The sequence below is a fragment of the Cynara cardunculus genome (genome assembly GCF_001531365.2).
Source record: "Cynara cardunculus var. scolymus isolate 2C chromosome LG 8, CcrdV1, whole genome shotgun sequence".
NCBI classification, from domain to species: Eukaryota; Viridiplantae; Streptophyta; class Magnoliopsida; order Asterales; family Asteraceae; genus Cynara; species Cynara cardunculus.
In genome coordinates, this window is record NC_037535.1 from 14335965 (window position 1) to 14348671 (window position 12707).

At 33.6% G+C, this 12707-nt stretch overlaps 1 protein-coding gene across 1 annotated transcript; it reads right to left on the minus strand.

Moving 5' to 3' along the window:
* Positions 1-1988: 1988 nt before the first annotated feature.
* On the minus strand, positions 1989-10469 carry LOC112516207. Its single transcript, XM_025123228.1, has 4 exons — positions 10271-10469; positions 9316-9656; positions 2491-2530; positions 1989-2404 (listed from the first exon to the last, which is right to left on the minus strand). Exons 1-4 carry the CDS (start codon positions 10467-10469, stop codon positions 1989-1991), a joined length of 996 nt encoding a protein of 331 aa, XP_024978996.1.
* Between the last annotated feature and the right edge of the window lie 2238 nt (positions 10470-12707).

Below are 12707 nucleotides of genomic sequence, written 5' to 3' on the forward strand. Positions count from 1 at the left end.
GCCCGTGACAACAAGTCTGGGACCTCTAAAATATGAAACATCAAATGCAAATCGTAACACCTCATTCCACACAATGCATGTAACATATACCTCCACATAAGAAATACATGTTCATATACCACATAGGTCCCTTAGTACAAGAATTGACCAATACTGAATATATGGTCCAAAAAAATTCAAAATACAATTCTCGTACTAATCAACTTTCATCTATCAAAACTATACATGTCATAGACAATTCTTCATGCAGATATACATATAGGAAAATATTATATTTTTCTCTTCCCCTTACCGTCTGCACCTCCTGCAATACTTATTTAAAATCACAAAACAAGGGTTAGACCGAAAGGTCTAGTGAGTTCCCTTTTCATGTTATTGCAGAGTGATAATCACCAAAACTTTTATGTAAAACATCTTTTCATATATATAACAAATATATGAACATGTAAGAACATATTACCAGTACTTTTTTACCTTTCAAGCCAAATTCTCTGCTTGCAAATAATATATCAAAACCCCAATTAGGTTTGTACGAACCAGGTATATCATAGTGCCACTTTTAAACCTTTCTATTTAAAAAAGGTCTATTCAAAGTTTCAGACCAAACCTGTTATTTCCTCCTCAATAACATCCAGACTATGATTTCCAATAAGAACCCTGATTTTAAACCCTTAAATCACAAAGAAATAAAGATTCCAGACCACGGAAATCTTAAAGAATATAATAGTAAGAGTTATATCACATAAGACACATACAAATGCCACCCTTATATCCAAATGTACACCTCTCCTTGATATGTCACCCTTATTCCATGGTACACCTCTCATTGATATGCCACCTTTTATCCTCTGGTACACCTCTCCTTGATATGTCACCCTTATTTCCTCATCAAAACTTTTCACAAAACAATTCCATATAAAACAGACCGCAATCAAAGGAATATTATCAGTTCAAAATCATCCTTATCAAGAATTCCCATTTTATATAAAAATGATAAAAATAACAATTTATATAAACATTATATAAGTCAGAGTACAAATCCGGTCAACATAGACTTGGCCGGACTTCATCTCCGGTCAAGCCTTGGCCGGTTTACCAAATCCGGACAACACTATTCATCTTGTCCGGATTACTAATCCGGACACCAAATCGTCCAAAGCCTTGTCCGATTTACCACTAAACCGGTCAACATATCATGTGATCTTGATCGATTTATAAATAAAATCGGTCACCTTTTGGTCGTATTCATACTTCTCCATTTAAAATACTTAACATAAACTCAAAGTTCATAAATCGCTCAACACCTAAATCGTCTAATACATTGGTCGGATTACCCTTAAACTGGGTGAGACTATGTCTGGTTTACATTTAAATCGCTCAACCCTTGTCCGGTTTATTCTAATCCGGACAACGCTTCATCCAGTTTAAACTTAAAACCCGGTGAAAAGTTTTTATAAATAATTATGCAATTTAAAGAGACTTTAAAGCATTACTCACCTTTTGGAAACACTTTTGAGAATTACTTCTTGAATCCGGTCAGAAAGAAATCCGATTACCATGTTTTCTAAATCGCACACTCTTTCTCAATTTTTGCAAGAAGAAACAATGGGAGACTTCACCCTCCTTTTTATACCCTTCCTTAATAGGAAGGTCGGCTACTACAGCCCTCACATGCATGCATACATCCACTCATACCATCATATAACTATGTATACACTTATGCACACATGCACATATTTATACATACATTCATATGTATACATGTATTATTAATGCATATTAATATCTACANATATAACTATGTATACACTTATGCACACATGCACATATTTATACATACATTCATATGTATACATGTATTATTAATGCATATTAATATCTACATAAATATATTGCATACTCATTTATGCACATAATTTCACATATTTGCATGATCAATATAACAATTTATCATGCTGTCACATAATCATTTATCAAATAATCACATATTAAATACCTCGGGTGATAACCAGAATCCAGTTATCACACAAATAAATCACGAAATCAAATGTCTTCAAATATGCTAAAATACCAGTTGTTTGAGTGCGACTAAAACCATTATCCCCGTCCTCTTCAACATATTGGAGCACTTCAACAACATTTGGAAACAAAGCAATAAAGCTCAAAATGGCTTTGTAATGAGAACCCCACCGTGTATCTTTGGTTCGTATAAGAGAAAGCTCTTGGTATTTCCTTGTTCCAATATCAATTTCACACTTACCAATTGCTTCTTGTACTCTATCTTTGTAACTTTGTCGAAGCATGTCTTTACGCTTGCAAGAAGCATTCACCACATTGATCACCATTCCTAACATATTAAAAAAGTTCTCAACTTCGTCATGTTTATTTGCAACCGCCACAACAACTAATTGACGTTGGGAGCAAAACAATGGATATAATATGTCGAGCTATTTTCATTCAAGATCAAGGCCTTTAATCCATTAAACTCACCACACATATTGCTTGCTCCGTCATAACCTTGCGCTCTTACCTGTTTCAAACTCAATCCATGTTCAATAAATAAAGTATCAATGGCATATTTAAGAATTAAAGAAGATGTCCCCATCACATGAACAATACAAAAAAAATCTCTCCTTAACAATACCACATGCATCAACATATCGTAAAACCACCGCCATTTGTTCCTTCTTAGAAACGTCACTAGACTCATCAACTAGCAATGTGTTAGGACTGAATTTCTGTGTAAAATTGTATTCGTCTTGAAAGATAAGATTGTCTATAATTAAAATAGACATCGTGTTTGACTTTGTATGTACTTTGACTTTGACTTTGAAGGGTTCATCTTTGACCCTATAAATAGTATAGTCTTAGTGTAATTTTAGTRAGTAGGATTCTAATTGTAATATCAKATACGTAATAGAGAGTTTGACCACATTTGAATGCATTGACTTTTTCTCTCTACTTCTCCTACATGTTCTTAATAGAAAATCATGTCTGACATTGATGATTTGAAGGTTTCTTGAAAATTGATCATATAAGGGGCTCACAATTGGTATCAGAGCACGTTTGCAGGAAATCTGATTGAAGAAATCTTCATGAATTGCACAATTTTCTGAAAATTTCATCTTCTTGTTCTTGATGTTCATGTGTGTTCTTGAATGTTCATTATTTTCTTCATAAATTTTCTCATAAATTTCTCATTTTTGAACAATTGATAGTTAAAATTGTGTTCATTGTGTACAGATTTAAATCGTGAATCTGTTTCATTCTTTCATTTACATGATTTTGTCTTTGAAAGTAAAGATTTGGAGAGTTGATGAAGTTTTGATGTTCTTCGTGTTCATGTGAAAACTCATCAAAAAGGTAGAGTTTGATCCAAAGTTTGTATAAACTTTTGTAATATTTGTGTTTGCGGGTTGTTTTGATCTAAACTTGTTTGTTCTTTTAGATTGAATCTTGTTAGTTGATCGGATTAGAGTGCTTACAGATTTTAATCGATTTACTTGATCATAGCAGAAAGTGAGCAATTTGTTTAGAGGCTGTGTTTTAAACGATTTTGAGCGAATCCGGACACTTCTTGAGCGGTGTTGACCGGATTAAAGCAAGGCTTGACCGTATTCGGACATCAAGTAAGCGGTTTAACTAGCGGATTTAAACAGTTGTGACCAGTGGATTTAAATAGTTGTGTGACCAGCAGTTAGAAGTCTTGCAAAAAAAATTTGGACCGGTTAAAAGCAGTCGTTTTGACCAGCAATGATAAGAACTGGTGTACTCTTCTGACTGTTTAAGAACAGCCTTGTATTGACCGGTTTAGATACATTCAGCGACCAACTAATAGAGGTGATCAGATTAGTTTTTTTTAGTGACCGGATAATAGGCTGTACTTTGTACGTTTTATCTTGTTTAGCCCGAGCAATTTACAACACAGTTTTGAGCGATGTATTTCAAGATTTAAGCAGTTTTTATTTTAGTTTTGAGCGGGTTAAGCATAGTGGTGAGCGGACTTGACCGGTTTAGACTTATAGGTAAGCTATTTAGGGTATAGCCTTGTCCGATTTATGCAACAGTGGTGAGCGATTTATCTACATAGGTTGAGCGATTTACACTTTGTGATTTATATCATGCAGGCTATGACTTGAACGATTTATGTGCATGCTTTGAGCGATTTAGGATCTTCTCTTGAGTGAGTTATGGTTTGAGCTGTGAGCTGTCTGTTTTTAGAAGATTGTGCAGTGTGGTGGTGATCGATTAACTGTTCTGCTTTGTCAGGTTTAGCAACGTACAACAGGTGATTTAGTTGATCATGTTGTATGTGTAGTGAGCGGGTTTAAGTTCTGTGTCTTGATCGTTTTAGAAGCTACCTTGACCAATTTATTCATCTTGTTGTAAGCGTTTTAAACCATGCAATGATCGGATTTTGAACTAGTAGTAAGCTGCGTAAGCTGTGAGTTGATTGTTTTAGAAACAATGTTGATTTTTTTAATAAGGTCTGTGTTTTTACTGCTGCTGTGTGTGAGCAGTTTTCTACAGTTATGTGCAAGTGTTTTACAGCATTTGTTGAGCAGATTATAACTGTTTGTTAACAGGTTTAGGCAGCATGCAGTAAGCAGTGAGCGGATTAGCAACTTCTTTTGAGCAGACTTGATAGGTGTAAGGATTTGCATGGTGAGTGAGCTATAATTTGCTGTAAGAAATTTAAATTGTATTGTGAGCGATTTAATACTAAGCTTGGAGTGATTTAATGAGTGTAGTGAGTGAATTAAGAGTTTGTTGAGCAGCCTTTCATCTTGAGTGATTTTCTTAGTAAGTTGGTCATAGGTGGGCGATTTTCTTGAGCATGCGGTGAGTGGACTTAACAGTATTTGATTTTTTTTAGTGGATATAGGTTGAGAGGTAATTTATTTAGACTTCTTGCTTTAAGCAATTTTGAGTGGATTAAGAGACACATTGTCTAAGCTTTGAGCAATTTTGACTGGATGGAGAAACTGTTTTTGAGTATTATAGGTTTTATCAATGAAAGAATTGTTTTCTCACAATTTATCTTGTAACTTCCTGCTTACTATACTGATTGGACTTTTATCATCTTGTTAATTGAATTTCTAAGGATTGTGTGAATTTTTTTAACTGTATTTCTTTGATCATTTTTCTTGAACTGCATAGATCCTGTATTTGATCAATCTTATTTTTTTTAAATGGCAGATACTATAGAAAAGGAGAATAAAGAGATGAGAGCTCAGATTTGCAAGCTGGAAACGAGCATAGTGGACTATAAAGAAAAATACATAAACATTTTTTTATGAGAACCATTCTAATGTAGAATTCATTGCAAATCTGCAAAAAGAGCATAAAGAGGTTTTAGAAAAAGTTGAGAATGATTTCAAAAATCAAATTAATAAACTTGAAAATTCTCTGAATGATGTATGAAAAGATTGTGATATTGAGTTGAAAACATGGAGTAAGTCTAATAACAATCTATTTCACAAACTCCAAGAAGTTCAAAGTGAATTGAAAGCTGAAAGAAACTCCTCAGGTAGAAAGCATTCTAAAACTGATAAATCTCATAATAATTGAAAGTGACATGGTTTAGATAAGAAAGCTTCTGAATCTATAGAACGAAAAGGTTTTGAAAGCGGAAAAGGATTTGAATGTTGAAAGGAAAGTTTTGGAGAAAGAAAAGAAAAAGATTATAGAAATTGAGAAAAGATTTTGTACTGAACGTGAATCTTATGAAAATAAGATTAATTCTCTTGAGCTGAATGCTAAATTTCTTTCAAATCAAATTTTAGATTTTGAACAACTTATCATCTTGGAACGAGCCAAGGTTGATAAAGAAAAGAAAGAGGCTAAACAAAAACAAAAAGCTCTAGATGAAGATAAAAGGTTGTTTGTTCTTGAGAAGAGAAGTACTGTCAAGAAACATGCTGCAATTGCCAAAGAGCTTACTGAGAAAAAGAAATGTCTTGACATTGCTTCAGAAAATGAGAAGGGAAGTTCAAACGGAGAGAAAGGAATTTGAGAAAGAAAGGAAAGTATTTGAAAAGTTAAAGAAGGAATTAGAAGGTAAGTTTTTTGATACTGTAAAGAAATTGTCTGATCTAGAGACAGAACTTGAAACTGAATTGAAGATGAGAACTGAACTAAAAAATAAGTATGATTTAGTTGCTGTCGAACGAGACCAACTTTTAAAGAAAGTCAAAGACTTTTCTTGTGCTCAAAGCTCAACTGGTCCTCCTTCACAGTGTAAAACAAGCTTTTATGACTGTTCCAAATCGAATAGTTATTCAAGTAGTCCTAAATCAACTATTTCTAAGAACTATTCTCGTTCTTCTAGTCAGTATTATCAAGGGTATGTCATTAGATCACCCAATAAATCTTCTAAGACTAGAAATATTTGGGTTAATAAAGCTGATTATGTTTCATCTCATACACCTGTTGTTACTAACTCTGTTCTTCCTTGCATTGTGAGATCCACTAATGATCTGATCAATCTTAGCAAAAGAAGAATTATGTGTTCAACATGCAGAACGAATAATCTTGTCAATAAGAAAAGGTTCAACAGGTGGCATGGAGATAACAGCTATCAGAACAGTTGGAAAGGTAAGAACAGGTATGATCATAATAACTGGTATAGATCATATTCTATTTCTGATCATCCTGTTCAAAGTGCTAAAAATAATATATCTAATAAGAATAGATGGTTTGGAAGTTATAATGTACCCCAACCCGATACTAACAAAATAGGACCCAAATTCATTTGGGTACCAAAATCTACTTAATCTGGTTTTGCAGGTGTGTCAATTTTGTGCTGATCAGAATCTCATTTTAGTGATACACCAATGTATGGGGAGTTGTAATTTATTCCAAACGAGGCTTTTGAATACTTCAGTTCAGAACCGTGCATTACCGAGTGTGGTTTCTAAATACACAGTTTAGGACCCGTGCTAAACATGCTTCCATTTTTTTTTATTCTTTTGAGCTAAATTGAATCATTACTAAAATCAACTTTCTAGGGGGAGTCTCTAGAAGTTTTTTGTAAATATTTTTTGGAAAATGATTTTTTTTTTGGGAAACGAGTACATTTTCTGAACAGGTATTTCCTGAGATTTTACTTGTGTAATTTCTCATCGTACATAACTCCAATACCTGTTTCAACTATTCTTGAAACTGTTATTATCACGTCTCTTAAAATGATAATCATTTTCAGTGATAGTACGCTCGTTTGTATTCAAAGTTTGTTTTCTGATTTTTTTTTTTACTTTGATTGATATACATTCAATAATTTTTTTGAATATCAGAATCTGTAAACTTGTTCTTACAGATCTTCATTCATTTCTCTCATATACCAAATAATTTGATCGTTGTCGCATCTTTCTTTCATTGATTGTGCTTAAAAGCCAAATTTCTTGATCAAATTTTATCTGATCATTGTGCTTATCTACAATAATATTTTTGATCAACTATKTGTGATCAACTGTGCATAATGCTAAATTTTAGGAGGGACTGAGTGCTTATCAGAAATACCTCAATGGAATGTCAGAACCGACAAACCTACCCATGAGGACAACCATATCTGAGTGAGCATTATATACAAAAAGGTTTGTGTGCTGAGACTAAAATGAAAATGAGAGGGGTAGTTGTGGTGAGCTAAAAGATTTGACGAGAGTTGTGTCAGGATTAAAAGAAAACGAAAATCCTGTTCCAAACTTCTAAAATCCGGTCATACCACACAATCTATAGTTCTCAATTCTTTCGAGACTAATATTGAAAAAGGCAAAGCCCAGGCCAATTCTTGTCACAACCCCACCAGCTACTCATTTATCTCTCAACAGATAAGTGTTTCAATAACACTTGGGGCACGCAGCTCATCATCTATCAATTTCTCATTCGGAGAAAATTGATATTGAAACAGAAGGATATATGTCCCCCCTTCAAGTCTTTTTTATCTCTAATTGAGTCTGATAAATTTATGTAGTCCACACGGTTTATCTTTTTGAGCCTAAACAGAAGCATACATTGCTTTATCTTTCTACACTACACAGATTTTGCATTTTATATGTTATTTTGCCAAAACATTCATAGATATGATTTTTTTAAGCTATCGATGATTGAATGGAAGACCTGGTGAGATAAGCCTCAAAAAGTCTCATATATACAGTACATATGTTGTACTGAGTATATCTGTTATACTCACAGGCCAATCTTTCTATAAGATTGAAAACAATTTCATACGTTGAAATTGACTGTTATCTTCCCATTTCCTTAATCTGAAAAGATTAAACAAGTGGATTTGAAAAAATCTACTTACTATTTCTTGAATTGACGGCTTACGCAGAGTATTTCATTCATTCTTATGTATGATGGAATGATTCTCATTTCATCATAAGGGGGAGTATGTAATAATGAATGAAATGTCCAATTCCGAACATTATAAGGGGAATCTGATGTAAAGATCAAAGGGGAGTAACTTCAAATTTGGCAAAAGACTCAAAAGAAGTGCGACTGGAGATGATTACAAAAGATTATTCTTATGCTAAAATGACTGAGAGATGTTGAATGTGAAGATCCATTTTACAATGGTTTGCTGATGAAGACTACCTTGAAGAGAAAATTTTCTAAAGATCATTTCTGAAGTTCGTTATTGTTTCTGATCTACATTGTCAAAAGAGAAGATCATCACGGTTCTACATTCGAGCGGGAGAATGTTAGAAGATCTTTCTCAACAAACGATTGCCTGAAGATTTCAAGTGAAGATTGTTTTTGATGTTTCTGAAGAAGTCATAAAGAGACAAAGTTCAAACGAGATTCAACGCGCGCAAATTCTTTCAAGTCTGAATACAAAGAGGGAGAATGTTAGGACTGAATTTCTGTGTAAAATTGTATTCGTCTTGAAAGATAAGATTGTCTATAATTAAAATAGACATTGTGTTTGACTTTGTATGTACTTTGACTTTGACTTTGAAGGGTTCATCTTTGACCCTATAAATAGTATAGTCTTAGTGTAATTTTAGTGAGTAGGATTCTAATTGTAATATCATATACGTAATAGAGAGTTTGACCACATTTGAATGCATTGACTTTTTCTCTCTACTTCTCCTACATGTTCTTAATAGAAAATCATGTCTGCCATTGATGATTTAAAGGTTTCTTGAAAATTGATCATATAAGGGACTCACACAATGAGAACACATCATCACCAACTTCTTTACGAATGGATTTGAGTATTTGATTTGCAAAACAAGCAGCAATATCTTTTTGAATACTTGAAAACACCATTTAATTATTCTTTGGAGCATTTTTTAATATAACTTTACCTACATCCTCATTGCAATCACCAATTAAGACTAATGTTTCTAAGAACATGTCTTTAGAAATAGATATTTCAGATTCATCGTGACCACGAAAAGGCAATGCATTCTTCAACAAGAATCTACAAGCCTCAATTGAAGCATTTAATCGTATTCGGTGCTCATTCTTCTCCTTCTCAGTTTGCTTATGAAAGGCAACAACAATAGATCGATCTTGGCTCATTAGATCCCCACCTTTCTTAAGTGCTCTATTGTGAAAACTATTAATGTCGCCAACATGAAGACCAAGTCTCTCCGTTTTATTCCAACTATTAAAGCCATCTGTTACAAAAGCATCACTCCCACATTGTCCTACGTAATGATCTCTAAACAAATAACAACACAAACAAAAAACTCTATTTGTTTTTACACTATACTCCAACCAATTAGCGTATTGATCAAACCAAGCCGGACAAAAACGTCTTCCTTTACTCCCGACATATTTTTTGGGAAATACATGACCCCGTGGTTGACAAGGTCCTCTAAGCAAGTATTTTCTCCTTATTTCATCCCTTTGATTAGGATGATATTCCGAAATCTTTTTCTTATCGGCTGGATCCCAAAGAAGATCATTCAAATCAATTTTGTAGGGCATCGAAGGAGCAGAGCTCGATTCAGGTGTTGATGTTTTCCTTTTAAAAAATCTTACCATTTTTTCTAGCAATAACAATAACAAGATAAAAATCAATGGTTTATCTTTATCAATAGTAATATTTCCATTTGCCTACAAAATTGCAAAATTAACCTCATATTTCCACTTGTCTATAAAATTGCAAAATTAACCTAACATAAAATATTTACCAAAATATAAAATCATCAACTGTGAAGCAAACAACAAAATCAAAGTCATTCAAAATTAAATATTGGAATTTAGAAATCAAAAATTTTACCCAAATTAAATTAGAGACTGGAGTAGGTAAGCAGACTGCAGTAGCCTGTAGTCGCACGCTGCACCGCACGCAGGGAAGAAGCAGCCACAGCCAACGCCCAGCAGGGCCGACGGCCAAAGAAGAAGAAGGAGGCAGCCGCACGCAGGGAAGAACTGAAGAAGTAGCCAGCAGGTGCGTGCGTGATGCGTCGACCGTGAACTGTTACTGTGTGAAGGACTAAGGAGGGGGCCTTCATTATTTTATTGTTGGGGGCCCAACCAAATTAAATTAAAAACTACAAATAAAAAAAATTGGGCTTTCTAAACATTTTTTTGTTGGGGGCCCAGGACCCCAATGGCCTCCATGTGCATCCGCCACTGCTAAGAAGTGAGCATTTTTCATTTCTTAAATTGGCTTTGAGTTTGTGTATCCCACATTGATGGATATATGAAATATTTGCAATGAATGGTGGATATTTTAAAGGGAGATTTGAGATGCTTTTGTGGCAACTCATGAGGTTGACTCCACTAAACTCATGTTGTTGACTCATTTTCTCTGGCCCTCTGAACTCATGGGTTTGCTCATTTTGGTCATCCTCATTTTAGCATGGAATTGGACTCATAGAGTTGTCTTATTTTTATGGCCCTCTTTTTGCAAAAAAATGTTTGTTTTATAAAACATATTTTATTAAAAGAACGACTAAGTATTGTAAGGTGGCATTACAAGACTTGAGTATTTTCAAATTTTGAAATACGGTGTGTTTTGATTATTCCATGTTGGTAGGAAAATGGTAGATTATAAAATAAATATGTCTTTGAAACTTATAGTCGTGGATTGGAATCAAAACCAATTTCAACCAAACGATAAAAATTTAGTTATGAAAAACCATGGTTGAAATCTACCAAAGTCAATCAAATGGTAAAACTTATAGTTATGAAATATTTTTCTACATGTATACAAAAGTATGAAAAATGTCTTTCAAATGTATAGTCGTGGTTGAAATCAAAGATATTTCCATCAAAACAATGAAAATTATAGTAATAAAAAACCATGGTTAAAATCAAAGCCAACCAGATGGCAAAACTGTTCTTTATCTTTATATATCTTAGAGCAAAACTTACAATGAATGAAGTGACGTCCTAATGAGCGAGTATTCTTCATTTCTTGAATTGTGGTTGAGTTCTGTATATCCCACATTAATGAAGATATGAAAGATTTACAATGAATCGTGATATATGAAGGGAGGTTGAGATGTCTTTGTGGCAACTCATGTGGTTGACTCCTCTTGACCGTTCCTCTAAACTCACTTTGTTGGCTCATTTTGGCCGACCCTCCGAGCTCATGGGTTGACTAATTTTGGCCAACCCTCTTTTCGGAAAAAAAATGTTAACCATACAACATAAAAAATTAAAAAAAAAATCTTTATTAGATTTAAGTGACGTTGAAATATTGAAGTATGGTGTGATTTTGGTTATCTTTTGCCAACATCCTTTTACAATTTCTTTTTTGTTAAATCGACATATGAAATGATATTATGAGATTTAAATTGTATAATAAGATTTGAGTAGTTAAAATTGTGAATTATAATGTTATTTTGATTATCTAACTTTTGTCTATTTATTTAAAATATTCATTAAAACCAAATGTCACATTGTTTTTACATAAATTTGTATCATCGAGCAACATGCAATGTCAAACACTAGTAATATACATTAAGAATGTAAAAAGTGGATTTTGATGTCTATGTCTCTAAGGAGGAAAGTATTAAATAGGATACATTTAGCAATGTATAAAAATGCAATTAAGAGGAAAGTACTAGGTAGAATACATTTAGTAATGTACAAGGATGCCATTAGTCTTCCGTTGTTTGAATATTTAAGGAGGTGTTTAGGATTGCTTATTTAAAGTGTTTATTCACATATTCCGCTGTGGTACCAATGATAAACAACTTTTAGTGATTGGATGAAAAAAGAAAAAAGATGTTTATACCGGTGTCAAACCGGTAATAAGAAGTTTCTGATAAGGTACTCTCATCTAACTTATCGGAAACAATTTCTTAGCTTTGAAAACCAAATTACATTTTTAACCCTCATATGCCTCCTTCCTTTAACCAAAAACTCTTCGAAATCGATTAAGGGACCTTTAATTTATGCTTCACCATTCCTCTAAAATCACAGCAAGGAATGGAGAAGAAATCACAGCAAGTATACGTCGACTCAAAACATCTCTTCCAATGAGTTTATTCGGCCAAACCCTGGACGAAGATAATGCAGAATAAACAGATAAAGAAACAAAGGGTCTTGGAAGAGGAGCAGTGACGAAGCGAGAATTGGTTAAGGTGAAGCATAAATCGATCAAGGGACCTTCGACCATTCTCTGAAATCGAACCACTTTTAGAAATCGAACCAGATTCTTGCTGTTATTTCTTCTCCATCAACAGAAATCGATAACTTCACCTACATAAATCGAAATTAAACCTTTGATTGAAACTTTC